The 18,564-nt window shown below is 30.3% G+C and overlaps 1 protein-coding gene and 2 pseudogenes across 1 annotated transcript; all 3 read right to left on the reverse strand.

Annotated features, from left to right (window-relative positions):
* Window positions 1–3,519: 3,519 nt before the first annotated feature.
* On the reverse strand, window positions 3,520–10,291 carry LOC149878124 (uncharacterized; annotated as a pseudogene).
* LOC149878125 (uncharacterized) lies at window positions 5,674–8,844 on the reverse strand. The gene is made up of 2 exons (XM_090072851.1): window positions 8,725–8,844; window positions 5,674–8,311 (listed from the first exon to the last, which is right to left on the reverse strand). Exons 1-2 carry the CDS (start codon window positions 8,796–8,798, stop codon window positions 7,963–7,965), a joined length of 423 nt encoding a protein of 140 aa, XP_089928977.1. The 5' UTR covers window positions 8,799–8,844; the 3' UTR covers window positions 5,674–7,962.
* A 417-nt stretch (window positions 10,292–10,708) lies between the features above and the next one.
* LOC149878126 (uncharacterized) lies at window positions 10,709–12,784 on the reverse strand (annotated as a pseudogene).
* Window positions 12,785–18,564: the final 5,780 nt, after the last annotated feature.

Here is an 18,564-nt window from a genome sequence, read left to right on the forward strand (position 1 = left end):
GGTTTATATTTAAATGAAGATAAAACCGATTTCATCATTGCTACAGGTGAATTCGCCAAAAAGATCAAACCTGAATTTGCTGACACTGCTGAGGATGAATTGATTACTTTTATAGGAGAAATGGCTGCGCTGCCAGTGGTAAGAAAGAAATAAATATTCAAAATGAACGCGCGAAATTATTGGAAAATTATCGGTCGCGATAAATAGCCTGCTCTTTTCAAAATTACAAAGCCTATTAACAAAATGATCTGCTTATCGGCTACAGCAGAAAGAGCTTGGTCGACCTTTTGATTTATTTATTCGTGACTAAGAAATCGTCTTACGAATGAGAGAGTTGAAAAGCTGGTATTCTTGCATACCAATAGCGTGCTGATAGACAAAAATTACAAGACTGATTACATTCTTGAAGAAGGTGCAATTCTCAATGAAATTGAATGTCAAGAAATCACCGCTTAGGCGCCAGCATTAATTTTTTTATTACTGTAAGAATCTTTGAAAAATCCTATTGTTACTAATCACTGAATTTATAATAAAGTTAAAATATTACTTAAAAGATCTGTTAAGATTAAAACTTTTTAAAGCATTAAATTTTGTCGGCACAGACGTCTACGCAGACAAATTACACTGTCTGCGCATATCTGCGCAGACAGTCTGAACCCTAGTATTTTATAAACCAGTAGTATTATGGCCGAATAAATCTTCAAAAAATATCCCTTATATGGTACAACTTAAAAAAAAAGCTCCTTATAATTAAAAAACAGCCCCATAAATCGCTAGGGTGTAGGGGAGCCTAACCACGGCCCTGTTTGCAAATGCTAAAATGTTTAGGAACAACATAAACAGTATATTAAAAAAATAATAATAACAATAGCTAAAACAAACGCTATGTCTTAAAGTCCCAGACAGCCTCCCGTTAGAGGCCCAATGTTGGCCTAGTCCCGCTTGCGACAACGGCGCGATGCCGGCAATTGATGACGGCCCAATGTCAAAACGGCCAATGGCCCAGCATCGCTAACCAGCACTGGCCCGGGATCATTTTCCAGCATTCGTCCGTGATCGCATGCCAGCACTGACCCGTTACTTTTAACCAATATGCATTCACTAACGCGCTATTATTAGCCATTTCTAATGTGATATCGCACAAAAAGCAAATACAAAAGTAAACACTTTTTGAAATTTATTCCAATTCAAATTGACAAAAATTATTTATAATAGTACAGATAATTACAGTTTTAAATAGTGCTATTTATTCAGGGAGTTATTTTCGTTCTTGCAGAGCTTTTTGTCCACCATTTCGATCTCCTGAATGCTGAAAATATCTTTTCAGCCATCGCTCAACCTCTTCGCTTGATGCTCCTGAGGTTAAAAGATTTATTTTTACAGCATCTAAATGCAAAATTAACTTTAATGTATGTATGTAAGTAAATACAAATATATAAATTTAAATATAAATATAAATTTAAATATAAATTTAAATATAAATTTAAATATAAATATATATATATATATTTATTTATTTATTTGTATAAAATGAATAAAAACACTTTTTGTTTTGTTTCGGTTTAGTAACGTCAGAACTCGTTCTACCGTGATTTTAATTTGTAATTTTTAAACGGTTTTTAAATAACGATATACACTATGGCTGATGATTGCCGTAAGGCATGAAACTCAGAGTTCCATAAAAAGGTGTTTTTATTCATTTTATACAAATAAATAAATAAATAAATATTGCTCTATTATTCAATAGTATCGAGCACTCTCAAACGCACAAGAGTATTTGTATTATTATACTATAACAATACATTGTATACTTTGTATATATATATATATATATATATATATATATATATATATATATACAGTGCTGTGAATAAGTTTTAGCACATCATAAGTTTATAATTATTTTTTATTTTATCGTAAAAATATAAAGGAATTATAAAGTAAAAAAAAATCAGGTTTATAGACACATAAATTATAAACAAAAATATCTAGAAATAATTTGATAAAATTTGATACAAAAAGAAAAAACAATTAATACTTCGTATGTCCGCCTTTTGCGTTGATCACAGAAGCGAGTCTCCTGAGAATTGATTCATATAAACTTGTAATGAAATTTTGTGGAATATTGTCCCACTCTCTTTTTAATATTCGAAAACATTCTTCGATATTTTTGGGGTTTTATTCAGCCTTTTTTTTTATCCAAATATTCCCAAACATGTTCAATAATGTTTAAATCTGGACTTTGAGGAGGCCAGTTCTTTACTTTCGAACTCCCTCTTCACACATGTCCTGTAAATATTTTTTGGCCACTCGGGAACAATGTTTGGGATCATTGTCTTGCTGTAGAATGAAATTATTACCAATTAGTCTCATTCCAGATGGTATAGCATGATGTCTTAAAATTTCTTTATACTGTTCTCCTGTCAGTTTGCCATCAATTCTGATTAAATCACCTACTCTAGATGATGAAATACAACCCCAAACTAAAACAGAATCTTCCCCATGCTTGGTTGTTGGATGTAGACAATCAGGGCGAAAAGTCTCTCATACCCTTCTTCTTACATACTGTCGTCTTCTGCTACCGAACAATTCAAAATTTGATTCATCTGTGTATAGTACACGGTTTTACATTCCTTGCGTCTGATTATTATGCTTTTTTGGATATTTACGTCTTTTTTCTTTATTGCCACGACGTAGTAAAGGCTTTCGAACTGCAACACACACCCTTAACCCAGCATTTAGCAAATATCGTCGAATGCAACATGAGGAAACATTTGTCCCAGTCATAGCCTGAATGTCTTGGGCTAGTTCACTGGAGGTTTTTTTCCTATTTCGCAGAGACACATTTTTTAAATACATTATGTCATGTTTTGTAAGCTTTGGAGGTCTTCCACTTCGAATTTTATCCTGAAGAGATCCCGTGTTTTTAAATTTTTAAAAATTTCTCCAATGGCTGTCCTTGAATATTTTGTTTTTTGTTGAGAATAACCTTTCAGTAAAAAATAACCTTTCAATAAAGTTCCAGTAGTAGAATTTTACCCATTTTAGCACTTTAATAACAATAAACATAAAAATACAAAAAAAAAAAAAAAAACTAGAGTAAGTTTTGCTCTTAGAAAAACAAAAAGTAACATTAAACACACAGTATCTATGAAATATCTTCGTAAACTGTACTATCATCTAATATGAAACCTTCACAGCAAAAAATAAACAAAAATGCAAAAGCAGACTAAAAACAAACGAGCTGATACGAATTGGGTTTAGATCAGCATACAATAAAAATAATTACGTTAGATATCTAAATACAAAAACCTTTGTAAAATTTTGATAAATATTGCTTTTTTTTATTAAAATAGTGTTTAGTATTGTTTGAAATTAGACATTATTTTATATAAAAAAATAATCGGAAGCTATTATTCAAAATCTGTTAAAAAAACACTAGTTTTAATAAGTGGGCTAAAACTTAATCACCGTACTGTATATATATATATATATATATATATATATATATAATCTGTGCTATATAGATATTATAAATAGAGATAAATATTTTTTCTTACTCAATAAAACTTTTTTTAATGGCATTTCTTTCAAAGCAAGCTTTTTGTTTGCACCAGACCAATTAATGGTCTTCTCTATACTGCAACCTATCACCATTGGAATCATATTCCAATCAATCCCTTTAACTGTAGGGCCACCATGCGATGCCATTTTCCTGCTCTAAAAATTATGTACACATCATATATAACCATTTATTTATTTCAAAATTTCATATAAAAAATGTAGATAAATTTATTGATAGTTAACTGTATTGGTAGTAAAGTTCTATTAAAATGCTTTGTAGAAAGAAATAAGAAAACAACAGCCTTTACATATGGTTCACACTTACCAGTGCAATCATAATATTCTTATATGAACCAATATCTTCCATTTAACTTATGTAAGCTGTCCTACACGCTAACTGGAATCATTAAAGGTTTATCAAGCAGAACTGATTCACTGTTCTGTTTTAAAATGCTGATAAGTTGAACAATCTAAGAATAATCGTGATCTATCTTTTTTTTTAGGTTTCCATTGAAATAAGCAACTCTTTTTCAACAGCTGTAAAGATAAGATCTCTAAGAGATTTTATTTTTAAATTTCTAGTAAATTAAAAATAAACATTAACAACAAAAATTACCTAAAATTACTGAAATTGTAAATTCTAAGCATACTACTACTAACCAGTGCATTGAATTGTTCCTTCACTCACTTTGGCAAGAATCCGTCTGACAGATCCACATCCTTTGGATGTCATTAAAGACACTGAAAACTAAAATTATGAAGAGGAAAAATAAATGAAACTGTTTATTTTATCATAACAATAGATTAATATGCATATATATTCATATGTATGTATATATGTATATATATATATATGCAATATGTTTATGTATATATATATATATATATATATATATATATATATATATATATATATATATATATATATATATATATATATATATATATATATATATATATATATATATATATATATACCAATACATATATAAAGGTAGATATTACCACAGAGTTGGATGAAGACAAATAATTGGCTTCACCTAAAGCAGTTCCATCAATTTAACTTGATAATTCTTGATGGATATTTGTATCCTACTTATTTGAACTGGCAAAAAGCAACCCGTAATACGGGTTATGGTCGGTCTGTTAATTTATGGTGGCTGTTTTCAACAATTTAAAGTTGCGAAACCATTACTAATACCCTTTTAGAAAAACACCTTCAAATTTAAAAAATTAAACCATCTGTAAAATTAATATAAAAAGTATGCGGAGGTAAAATAATTTACCAATCATTTAACATTATTTAAGAAATTTAAAACTGACATATGTGATATCAGTGTAAGGCAGAACCATTTTCCTCGACATTACTAAGTTCAAAACAATATGTTTTTAGTTACTGACAGAAAATAATAACACTTCATCATGCTCTTAATTGACGAAAAAAGCTAAATTTTTGTTATATTTTTTATAACATGAACTTTAATTATTAAGAGTAATATAAAGCGAACGTTAAGTATACATGAATTATTAATTTTTTGGTGTACCCTTGATACATGTTTCTTTGAAAAAGGAAATTGTCTTTAAAACGTTAAATGCACACAACTAAATAAATTAATTGAAAATAACTGAACATTTGACCATTACTATTTATGGCACAAATCTGACCATTTTTATATATGGCCTCTTTCTTTACACAGTTTTTAATAAACGGTAATTTGCTACCATTTACTAAAATTACATTTTGTTACTCGAAATTTAATTCTCTTAAATATTTTGACACTAATAAAGGACCTCCCTTCCCCGTTTTTGCCTTAATAGTGGTAAGGAGAATAGAGCTATATTTATGAAGAGTAATCAAGTTTTTGATGAAGACCTTTTACCTGAATAATAAAATGTGAAACAGTGATTTAAGAATTTAACATATAAAAGAATTTTTTCTTTCCTCAAAATAAAGCTAATTAATTAGTTAAACACCTTATAAAATTTAAGTAACTCGATATTTGACAAATGCGCAAAACTACAATATTCACCACCCGTTTAAAAAGATCCCCTAAGTTACGTACAACAAATATTATTCGGCATAAAATAGAGAAAATTAAAAAAAAATTGAACTAATTGCATATATTTATATCATTTTAACTGACAAAAATTTACAATAAAAGGTAATCAGGTTTTCTTTTTATAAATCGTATAAATGCGTCAATTGTAAATCTTAAAGAAAAAAAAAAAAACCACATAAAAAAAAGAAAATCGATTTACCTATTTATAGTAACCTATTTTAACATGGCAGTTAATGTAAACATTTATCGAAAATATAACTATAGAATCTGTTTCGAAGTGCAAAGTATTAACAATGCTAAAATAAATTAAAAAAAAAAAAAAAAAAATCAAATTGAGATATAAACTGCATTTTTAGCATAATGTTGGCCTTTAGTAAATAAATAAAAGCAGTAAGTTCCAATAATGAAACTACCTATTATTCATTTTTAACAATAGACACCAACGTGAAGGTAAATCAAGCAGTCTATCAACACAAAACATCAAAACAATAACACGTAACAATAGAATATTTACACCCTTGATCCTAAAATCCAGCGAAAATAACAAACCAAATTAAAATATGAAAGGCAAAAGTAGAAAACCAATTTAAAGTTAACTATATTTATCTTTTTACTAAACATATAACTACATAAAAGTATATTTGTTTTTATATTCAAAATTAGTTATTGAATTACTTCAAATTTAGGGCATTAAAACACCCTAGATTTAAAGATCAAGGTTGCATATTCTCTCATACACATTACGCTGAACATTAACAGATATTGTGTTTCCAGAATAATTAAAAAAGGCTACACAACACAACCTAGCTCTAAAGCAGTAAAACCGCCTGACACTAAATGCTGCCAAGTCACACCTCTGCTATAAGTACACCGCTTGGCTGGAAAGGTTATCAATCTTGCTCAATATAATGCCAACTCACACCACTTTGAAAACATGGAAACAACATAATTTGAACATATATACAACTATAAACAAATATGGTTTCATATAACACATATAAATATATTAAATGACAGGTATATATATCAAAAACTATGAAAAAAATTTTAAAGTAATAAAAAAAACTTAACGTTATTTGTGTAACACTTTTTACCTACCATACCTTGAATAAGATGTTTATCAATATGGAAAAAACAAACTATTAAATGCCCTAGTTCTTCAACATGCAACATATAGTTGACCATGAGAGAAACACGGTTTTTTGAGATATACCCCAACTCTATCGAATGTTTGACCTTGACTTTTATTAATTATCATTGAATAAGCCAATCTGACAGAAAACTGACGACATTTCAGAACAAAAGGTAAAATAGATTCTGATGGAGCCACCTGAATTCGAGGAACAAAAACCCGTTTACCACCAGAAACACCTGTCAAAACCTCTGCATCAATATAATTATTTTGAAGAGCACAAACTTTCTTTCGATAACCATAGCATAACCCAGCTTTGAGATCTAAATTTCTAAGTAGCATAATTACACAACCAATTTTCAATTTTAAACAATGAGGTAGCATACCTGAAGGAGTTAAGATGTTCAAAAAGTCAACAGGAAAATTATTTCTTTCATTAAGGTCATCAGTATCAATTTGATCAGCACTTAAATATATTTTGAACTCACCCGGCAGACATTCAAGAACTTCTTCATTGATAATGAATCAACATTAGTTGGTGTTAAAATCACGCGTTTAGAATAATCATTTTGATTAGCATCTCCAAAAATCTTTTCAACAATCGATTCATTTTCTCTAATAATGCACTGATTTGGTATTTCAATGCATCCTTTAAAAGGATCCTCCTCTTTGACAGGTATTGTTCCATTCCCAAGTTTTAGTAGCCATTGGGAAAATTCACCTATATTCATTCACCATATTTTCAGTTAATGCAAACTTCTGCACCCATTGCCGATGCAAAGAACATTTTACACACAATTCTACTATTTCAGCTGGTTGTGTTTATACACAATTCTACTATTTCAGTTGTTGAACATTTTCATCAAAATTTTCTAGATAAAAGCCAATAAACTCATCAATAGCAGGCATATTGTAATCAGTCAGCATTTTACCACTTTGATTAATAATCTTTTCAATTTGATGAAGAGTAGCTTGTTCAGCTATTAAAAGTGGGATTGAGCGGTGAATGAAATCTTCCATCATAAAAGCTTTGCATGTATTTCAGAGATGTATAGGATTGTCAGATTCACAAAAGGTCAAAATAATTGAATGTAAAGGATTGTCAGTTTCACAAATGGTCAAAATAATTGAAAACAACTGTCTAATTTGCTTTGGCATATGTGTTAAAACCGCCTTAGAATGAGTATTCTGCCATTCAGTGTCATCTTACAACAATTCTTTCAAAACACATGCTTCACGAAACATTTCAAGGACAATACCATTAAGAGTACGCACATCCTCCCAAGATGTTACTCCTTTTGCTTGCAAAATTAACAGTTTAAGAAAAAACAATTCTCCAGTTGGATTAACTTTATACATTCTTACTATCACCTTATTACCACCCCTTTGTCTAACCTTCCATTTACAATGTTTATCATCAAATATAAAGTGATAAGGAATGTCTAAATACGAATACCAATGTGCTCTTTCATTTTCAGTATTAAACTTAAGCCATGCCGTTAGGTGCGTATCACGTTGAGCTGCACAATCTAAAGCCATTTGTTCTGCTCCTTCTCTAAAAAACAATAATTGATTTTCAGGTAGATGTTTACCAAGTCACAGCACTTTGAAAACACAGAAACAACATAATATAAACATATGTATCAACTATAAACACAATAAATGTGTTTAAATATGTATATAAGGTTAAATATATTCCTTATATACATACTTAAATACCTTTTTTAAACAATTATATAACACATATTAACATATACACAAACAGTGAAAAAACACTTTACATTATTATAAAAACATTATTATAAAAACACATTGATAAAACAACTATAAAGCACTTATTACCACATACACATACATAACAAAAAAGCATATATGCAAACAGTAAATGTGTGCAAACAAAAATTTTAAAAATGGTGCGAGAAAATTTAAAAAGATACAAAATATATATTTACAAACAATACTCTTTACCTTCTTTTTTTCTTCATAAGAACTGTAATCCTCAATACAAAATTTAACCTTTTACATACAATAACATATGACATGCCATGTCAGTGTTGGCACAAAAGTTTAATTTATTTTTCTAAATTTTCTAAAAAAAAACAAAAATAGTTAATAGCATCACAGAAATTTCAATGTAGTAATAATCATTTTATGGAAATAGCATTAGTATAACTTTAAATAACATACATACCCCTATTTTCCATCTAAAAAATAAGATAATAAAAACAAAACTGCAAAAAGAAAAACTAAAACAAACAAAATATAAACGATTTAAAAAATTTAAATCCCTTCTACTTTATGTAATAAAAATTTAAATCCTTTCTACTTTATGTAATAAAAATTTAAATCCTTTCTACTTTATGTAATAAAAATTTAAATCCTTTCTACTTTATCTAATAAAAATTTAAATCCTTTCTACTTTATCTAATAAAAATTTAAATCCTTTCTACTTTATCTAATAAAAATTTAAATCCTTTCTACTTTATCTAATAAAAATGTATATATAACTATTTTATATACTTACTTCAATTATAATATGATCTTAACGCTTATTTCTTATCTTTATATGATTCTTTATGTAATATATCTAAACTAATAATTAAATTCCAGAATGAAGAAAGTTTTAACTCGCTTCATGGATCTTTCTCAAATGGTCGCGTGCATTTTAAGAACGCTCTCTTTGAAAGCCTAGTAACTAATGACGAAACGACGACATTAAACATTAAACATTAATTTCTGTAGGAATTAAATGATGATTGTGTAAATTTTCCAACTGTTTTATTAAGAAAATTACGTTGTTCAGTAATATTTAGGTTGAAGAATATTTAATAGAAAAATAAATTAAGTAAACACATCTTCTAATTCTAAACCTTCAGTAACAAAACTTTGCGTTTCTTTTGACTTAAATATTCTCTGTAGAAACTCTTGAAAGAATTAAATGAGGAATAGCAGGAGCTGGAGGAAGTATCTTTTTAAAATTATTCACAATTGTCTTTTGCTTTTTTAATACTTTCGGAGTGCCTGATTCAGAGCTTGAATATTCCACATTGTGATAAAATACTTCTTTTTGAAATCATAAAAGGAATCATCATCATCATCATTGTCGCCTTCATCATATTATCATTATCACTTGTAAGGACGAAGACTCTTCCAAATTCTGTTTCTGTTTACCAGTTCTTCATCTTCTTTGTTTGAAATAAAATTGAAAGTAACTTCCACCACGGGCAATTTTTCCCTTGCTTTGTTATATGTCACAAAAAAACTTTAAAGTTATTTCACAAAAACATAATATTACAAAAAACATAGACTTTTTAAAAATCATATCAAATGACTAACCAGAGTTATACATAATACTTATATCATAATCAGTCCAATCATCTTCAGGATCTTCACATTTCCTAATGGCTCGGTTAAGCCGTTCAGTTTTTTATGAGCATGGCCATTGACAAACACCATTTGTGACCCATTTGACAGGAACAACAGCCACAGAATCATTCTAATCAACAAACTTCACAATATGGTTTAAATTATCCATTGTTTTGGCAAGAAATTATAAGATTTAAGTCTTTTAGTTAATAGTAAAAGAAAATTAAATTTGAGAAATTTAACTATGTGCAATAATAAAAAATACCAAAAGTATTTTAAAAATCTAAAGCAAATAAAATACCAAATCAAAAACAGTTTACAAAGTATTTATGGAAATCATTTCTATGTCATTTACATTTACTAAAGTCATTTTGCAAATTGGCAACTATCGAATGTATTAATATAGACAATATTGTTATATAATTGTTATTATTAGGAGAGAAAATGACTTTAGATTAGGCTAAACAAGTTTATTAAATATTTCATTTACAATGTCATATGAAACTATGTATGAAGTAAGCATAGTACTTTTGTTAGCAAAAAAAAAAAATTAAAGAAACTTTGTACAAATTTGCATTAAATTCAATTACAACAAGTGAAGCAAGGATGACACAACAAGACCATCATCAACTGGTAACATAACATACTTGAGAATTCTGTCATCTAAAATTGCAACGTGTTCAACTTTATCTAAATGTGATACTAAAAATATACCTAACAGACTTGAATCACAAAGATAATTAAATAAATTTGTTTTTGTCAAAAATGAACAGAACACAATATAGGTAATCTCATCAAAAACACAAATATTTTTCACTATACAAATTTCATTTTCTATTTTGACACAATTATTGCCAGAAATTATTTTAAGACAAAACTTTGATAAATGAACTTCATTACATTGTATTGAAAATCTTAAAAAATCAGGACATGGTCCTTTGTTATGCGGTTTAAAAAATTTAATTCTTTGATCAGGTAAAAACTTGTTTACTAAAGTGTCACTTTCATATTGTCTATGAATAGTTTGAGCTAAAGGGTGTTGTAGTTTTCTTTCCATTTTTTTTAAATGTTGCAAGTAATTTTCAAAGGGAAAGCCAGATATTTTATCTAAAAATCCTTGATGTTGAACATCATCAGCCAAATGAATTAAACTATGAACATTGTAAACTATCATTTCCTGGCCATGCAATAGTCCAAAATGATTAACAAAATTAATTAATGGAGTTTTAGCATAACCAGAGTTAGATCCACAGTAAGTTGGACTTGATAAAAGAAATATTGCTACATATTAATGCATAAAGTTATGATAACGCTCAATCGGAAGCATATTATGTAAAACAAATGCACCTGTATACAACAGAAATTGGCGAAATTCAGTTGCCTTCCATTGTGAAACTTCTTTAAGTGAACGAGGTTTTCGTGCAAATTCAGTGGGTAGGCATTTGCCAAAATTAATTAACGCGTTTGATAAGTTTTCAACAGAAGATGCTTGCAACCGACAAAACAATGGGCCTGATAACCAAAACTTCAGCATTTTCTTTTGAACCTCCAAACAGACTGAATGCATATTATCAATCGGAAACTGAGTTACCATTCCAATACAGTATCTAAAAATGGACTACTTATGAAATTTTCCCCAATTTTCAAATGATGATCATCATTGAGCATTAATCGAAAACTTTCATCTGTTCGTACAGGTGCATCTACCAATGGGTAGGTCATTCCATTAGCTATATGCTAACCATTTTGGTAACACTTATCACAACCATAATATGCAGTGTGACCTTTTACAGCTTTAACAAATGCTCTAGCAGGAGCGTCACAAGTTATGCTACAAAACTTTGATAGAAATTTCATTTTCGCGAAACAAAAATCTTTTGCCAATCTTATTTAACTGTAATACTAGATCACTAAAATATTCTATCAAATTGTTTGGTTTAGCTGCACCACAAAAAAGACTAAAACAGGCTTTTTAACATTAAAACCTTGCAAAAGACACAAAATAGGCCAAAATGATATTTTGCTGCTTTTAAATAAAGGTAAACCATAGATATTCAACTGCACATAAAGAGCTGAAAAATTAGCAATTTTATCATAAATTTGATTTAATAATTTGTTAAGCTATTTACCAAACCAAAACAAAAAAATAATCACCACCTGCTCGATGTGCATTTGTAAAATTGCGTTTAGTTTTTAAAATAGTTCTTGCATCTTTCGGCAAACTAATATGAAATAGACGAAGAATACACAGTAAAGATGACAAAGCAGCCAAATTAATGCTAAACTGAACAGCCAAATCAGCCAATAAGGTAGTCAAATCTGATGAGAATGTTTCATCATCATTATCACTACTAATATTCGATATATGATTAAGTTCAGTTTCAACATTAACATTGTTATCAGGAAATATATTGACTACAGTTACAAAAACTGTATCATTATTATCTAGAATGTTTTCAGAAGTTCACAATTTAGATTTGCAATTAAGATATTTGGAAGAGAGGATTAGAGAGTTGGAGGAAAGAAGACCGAGTAACATTATTGCGTCTACGAAAACGTTGGATCATCCTACTTATTACAACACAAACGGGCAGTATGAGATTTTGGCTCAGAAAGACATTAGATTTACTGCTCTCTCACATACATCGATATCTTTATCCATTGGACTGAATTTGGAGAAAGGTGTTGCAGTGGTGACATTAACGAATAAAGTCACTGAGCAATTGAATTATAGAAAAAACGAAGTTATTATTTCCGAGTCTGTAGATGACGTCATTATGGATGTGAATAGCAACAGCAAACAGGACGTGATTGTTAAAAAAGGCGAAAAACTTTGTAGAATTAATTACATTAATTTAAAATAATTTTTGTGTATTAAAAAAATTGAAATATTGAATAAAAAACTTTATCCAGTTTTCCAACAGCTCCTGGAGATGAAGGAGGACACATATACCGCCTTCAGAAGATCGGTGAGATTCAGAGAGAGATAGAGAGTGAAAAAAAAAGCGAGTTCATTTGAGTAAAAAGTACCATTGCGTTTTTAGGATCATTTCGAATGTAGACAATACGATGCAGGTGCTGTGCATTGCTTTGGGTGCGACTGGAATTGGACTTTTGTCAACCATTATTGCCAGTCCTGCAGCGATTGCGTGTGAAAGTGTGGCTATTGGAATGGGTTTTTTATCGATTGTCGGAGGTCAAGTGAATAAAAAGTTAGCGTTAAAAGCGGAAAAGCATGAAAAGATAAAAGTGTTGGCTGAGTCGAAATTAAACACGATCAACGACCATATTTCAAAAGCGTTAGTAGATGGAAAAATAAGTGATTCTGAGTTTCAGTTGATTTTGGAAGAGCTTCAAAAGTTTAAAACCATGATGGAGGAAATACGAACCAAAACCAAAATAGGTATTGATGAAGTTACTAAAGAAAACTTAATCCAAAAAGGACGTGAAGACGCGATTCAAACGTTTAACAACTTATTTAAAAAAGGATCAACATAATTGTAAAAACCAATTTCTGATTTTTTTTCCACGTATTTTAAAAAGATGTTTTTCTTTAAAATACAAGACCCGAACAAAAGGGACGAAATTGTGAAAGAGGTGTTGGCGAGAAGAAAGAGGATTTATCAGGACAGCGTGAATGACAACATTTCAGAGTTAAATTTTCAAGCTGATGTGAACAAACTGTTCCAGCCGATCATCAATAGTAATGAAAAGATGTTCCAACCGCTCATCAATAAAAAGCTGATTAAAAATGAAAAGAAAATGCCTTTCGAAGTGAATAAAGTTGAAGATAAAATGTACATTGGAAAAATGGAGGTTGAAATGGATAAAAATAACATTATTGTAGGTGGAGAAAGGTATGAAGGAACAAAAGTTCTTTGGGAGCTGATGACTAAATTTGAAATGCCGAACAAGTATACTGATGAAGGTTTGCATAATTATGAAAAAGTTTTAATGGACAGTGATGCTATAAGATCTGATTCGCAACCGCATAAACCGAAAGCTTCAAGGAGACCAAAATATCAGCAACTTATTGCTCCTATTTGGGAAAAAATGATGCGTATTGAAAAAGGGAAAAAAAGTCGTGGAGTGATCATTCTTCCGAGCGATCCGAATGCGTTGGTGGAAAAGCTTGAATTCAGTATTGCTGCTTGGCATGCTGGAAAAACAGAGTCGAGAAATGAGGCTGTTGCCATTTGCGATGAGCTGTTAGACAAGGGGAGATTAATAAAGAGGAATATAAATCGTTATTGAAGACTATAGATAAAATTATTTAAAAAAAATTGTTTTATTTAAAAATGCTTATTTGTAATAATCGATGATATGTGAAAAAGAACGTTGTTGGAGGAGGTGGTATTGTAGACACGATTAAAAATTTCATAAAAAGAGCGGCTGCTTCAAGCATGTCCAAAGCAACAGTGAATTTGCTTAAAAATGCTGCAAAAAGCGAAATTGGACGAGAAGCGATTACAGCTGCAAAATCTGCTGATACAGAGTTAGCTTTTTCTGCCATCTCTGCTGCTAAAGACGTAGCCATTAATAAAGGTGAAAACACCATTGAGAAATTAAAGACAAGTTCATCCATTCAAAGCAAGAAAATGTCAAAAAAGAACGCCATCAGAATCCAAGACCTGGTTAAAATGGGAAGAGGCATGAAAATTGCTTGAAGTATTCCGAAGTTGTGGCTTCCGAAATTCTGGCTTCCGAAGTTCTGGCTTCCGAAGTTCTGGCTTCCGAAGTTCTGGCTTCCGAAGGTCTGAAGTGTACGAAGGTCTGAAGTGTCCCTGTTGTTGCGGCGGACGCGGCTCAAGGGCGCGTAGGCGAGCCCGAAGGGCTCACGTGCCTTATCCTCCTCCTCGTGTGTGATATGAATAAAAAAAAAATTATTTTCTTAAATAAAAAAATGATAAGAACCGACCGATTAATAGTTACTGAGAACCCAGAGTATGATATTGGTATTGAAAAAGTGGATTTTTTGGAGTAACTTCCAACCAATCTTGATTTAAATTCTTCAGGAACAATTACTTTTGAGATTGACTGTCAATCGATTCAAACAGTGCCATCAGAGGCTTACATTCTTACTGAAGGAGTGTTGAAAAAGAGTGATGGAACCTTTTACGAAGCTACAGACAAGATCGCCTTGGTGAATAATGCTTTGATGTATTTGTTTAACGATATAACTTATGACTTGTCAGGAGAGCAAGTGGAAAGAGTTATTCATCCAGGTCAAGCCACCACCATTCTCGGAATGTTGAAATATCCTTACGGTTTTTAGATTACAGATGGTTTGAAGCAAATGTGGTTTATGGACGCATCAAATCTTGTTGAAAATTTAGGATTTAAAGTTAGACGAGACCATTTGTTTGCAGACACTACATCAGTTGGAGCTTTTTCGTTTAAAATTCCGTTGAAGCATATTTTTGGTTTTTGCAATACCTATGACCAAGTTGTTTATGGGTTCAGACATACCATCACCTTTACAAAGAAAGAATGCGATGATGCAATTTACAGAGCGGAGAGCGTTAGTGCAGGGATGATTGATCTTAAAAAATTCAGACTTTATATGCCTCGCGTTGAATTAGATGTTTCGAGGAAGACTGATTTCATGAATTTAATGGCTAAAAAGATTCCCATTCAAGTAGCTTATAAATCAAACAAGTGTGAAAGACAGCTTGTTCCAGCTGGGCAAACAGAATTTACCTAATCGCTTGAAGAATCACAGACAAAAGCGTTCCAAGATTTATCGTGTTTGGACTTCAGACAAACAGATCTTCCAGTCAAACTGTTAATCCATCTATATTCGACCATTGTGATGTTAGCAATTTTTACGTGACTGTTAACGGAATAAAGTATCCAAATTACAATTGCGACTTGAATTTTGGAGAAAAGAAAGTGATCATGGCTTATGCAGATGCGTTCTCTTTTGATGAAAAATATTACGGTACAAATGAACTTGTTTGTCAATCAGGGTTGTCCTTGTTTGAGTATATAAAATTATATCCATTGTTCTTTGTTGATATCAGCAAGCAAAAAGAAAAAGTGGCGTCAGAAACAGCTGAATTGGTGGTAAACCTTAAATTTCGAACTTCGACTATTGCAAATACCGTTATTTTTGCAGTGGTTATTTCTGATAAATTGCTTAAATTTGTTTCAGATGGAACCAACATGACTGCTGTTTATTAAGATGTCTTTTCGGGAAAAAATTTAATTGACTTAAAAAAAAATCTTGGTATAATAATATGAGATATACAACATCGTATTTGAAAAATTTGCTGAATGAAAACGGTGTTACCTAAACGGCAAACGATTTAATGACGTTGATGATGCTTGCGGTTGAAAATAATTTAATCAGTGAAGATGAGATTTTAGAAAGAGCAAAAGAAAAGAAAATACGTGAAATAAAAGAAAAGAAATCAACCGATCCAAAATGGGAACGGCTTCGTTTTGTTAAAAAAAATCCCATCATTGTAAGAATGACTAACATTGAAACGGGTGAGGTGATTGAATACAAGTCTCTTTACAAAGCGATGGCAGGGACTGGACTTGGATGGAGATATTTGGAGCGTCGAGATGGAATGGTGGACAATGGAATCAAGATTGAATTTTTAAATTCTGAAAAGCTTGAAAAACGTAAAAATCAGCAAAATTGATTTTTTAACTTTTGTCATGTTAAAAAATTAACTTAAATAAAAATCTTAACATAAATAAAAAGATGGAAAACATGTAAAAGGATGATCTTTTAAATGCTCTTGATGATAGATTTGAGTCAACTTCTCTTACGACTAAATCAAAAAGTTTGCTTAAATTTCTAAAATACGTAAGAAAACTTCCAAAGGAACATCGAATCATTTTCAAAGAAATGGTTGAAGTAGCACCTTTTGAAGAAGTGATCAGAAATTTAAAAGAAGACATTGATCTGCGTAATAAATTCCTGATCGGAACAAATTGGAAACGAAATTCTAGTAGTCGTAATAATTGTCGTAAAATCACTGAACATATTAGAGAGATTAAAAATATGTATTCACGTCTTTCCAAATAATTTTTCAATTCTTTTCGAAGAATTTAAAAGTTGCTGAAAATGAAAAACTTGAATCGAAGAAAAATAAATTCCAACGAAAATAAAAAAGATGGGCGAATTAAGGCCGTGGTATGAAATAAAAAAAGAGTCTTTGTTTGAGATGGAGTTGGATGAAAAAATAAAATCTAAAATAAAAAGTATTGATGAAAGATTAAATAAGTTTAAAGAATTTATAAAAAGTAATTATGAGGTGATAGGGCTGTTGGAAAAGGATAAAAAAAAGCTGACTCAAATGAGAAAAGAGTTGACAGAAAAAAGAATATTAAAATTCCCGCTTAAAATCAAAACGTGGGATGAAGAAAAAATAGAGATTTTGGAAGATCTTGAATTGTCTGAGTTGATGAAAAAAGCAAATTCACCAGAGGAGATAAGAAAGGTGACTCAAAAAAGAAAAGAGGTGATGGATAAAAGAAAAATTCCGATGAGTGATGAAATGAAATCTGAAAAGAAAAATTTTTTTTAAAAAATAAAAGAGCTGAATAATGAGGTTAGAAAGTTGGATGCAAGACAAAAAGCTATTTTCTCAAATGAAAGAGTTTAAAGAGGAGAAAAATAAATTGAGTTTTTCATTTTTCACTTTTTTAGAGCAGAATAATTTGTAAAGAGATTTTTTTAAATTCTTTTTTCGAAGAATTGAAAAGTTGCTGAAAATACAAAAAAATTGAATTCAGGTTAAGAAAATTTCTTTGCATTTAAAAAAGATGTTTAGTATTGATGAATCAGGTCATCAAATTGATGTTCTCGGAAATCGATATGTGTTTGTTGAAGAATATGAAGTGATTGATGAATTAGGCGCTTCTTACACACTCGGTTTCGATAGAGATGGAAATCTTCTTTTGGTTGATTTTGATTCTGGTTTTGAAGAATAGGAGTATGATCAGCAGTTTGAAGAAGATGATTCGTTAGAAGAGAAAATGAAGCCTTTGAAGGAATAAGTAAATTTCTTTGCGACTAATCGTTGTCATGGTTACCATCATAATTTTTAAATTCTTTTCACGGGAGAATTGAAAAAACGGTTAAAAAATTTTCGAAGAAGAAAATATGCCGAAAGTGTGCCAAGATTTTAAAAAAAATTGAATTGACTTCACGGCGCAAATAAAATGAGTGGTAAGTCTTCAAAAAAATTTAATTGCCAAAGAGCGAAAAACTGAAAGCACCGAAAAATAAATCTTTCCCTTATAAAAATGCAAGATAAATCCTCTAAAGCATTGAAAGATAAAAAAGTCTCAATGGCATCATTACGAAGGGATGCTAAAGAAAGGGCTATAAAAGGTTATACCAAAATGACAAGAGAAAAGCTCGTTGAGGCTATAAAAACAACGAAACCTGTCATTGGTTCTAAACCTGTAGCTCGTAGACGGACG

Source organism: Hydra viridissima, unplaced genomic scaffold (assembly GCF_058129835.1).
Source record: "Hydra viridissima isolate aposymbiotic clone 2 unplaced genomic scaffold, HvirCarnegie_v1 scaffold_15, whole genome shotgun sequence".
NCBI classification, from domain to species: domain Eukaryota; kingdom Metazoa; phylum Cnidaria; class Hydrozoa; order Anthoathecata; family Hydridae; genus Hydra; species Hydra viridissima.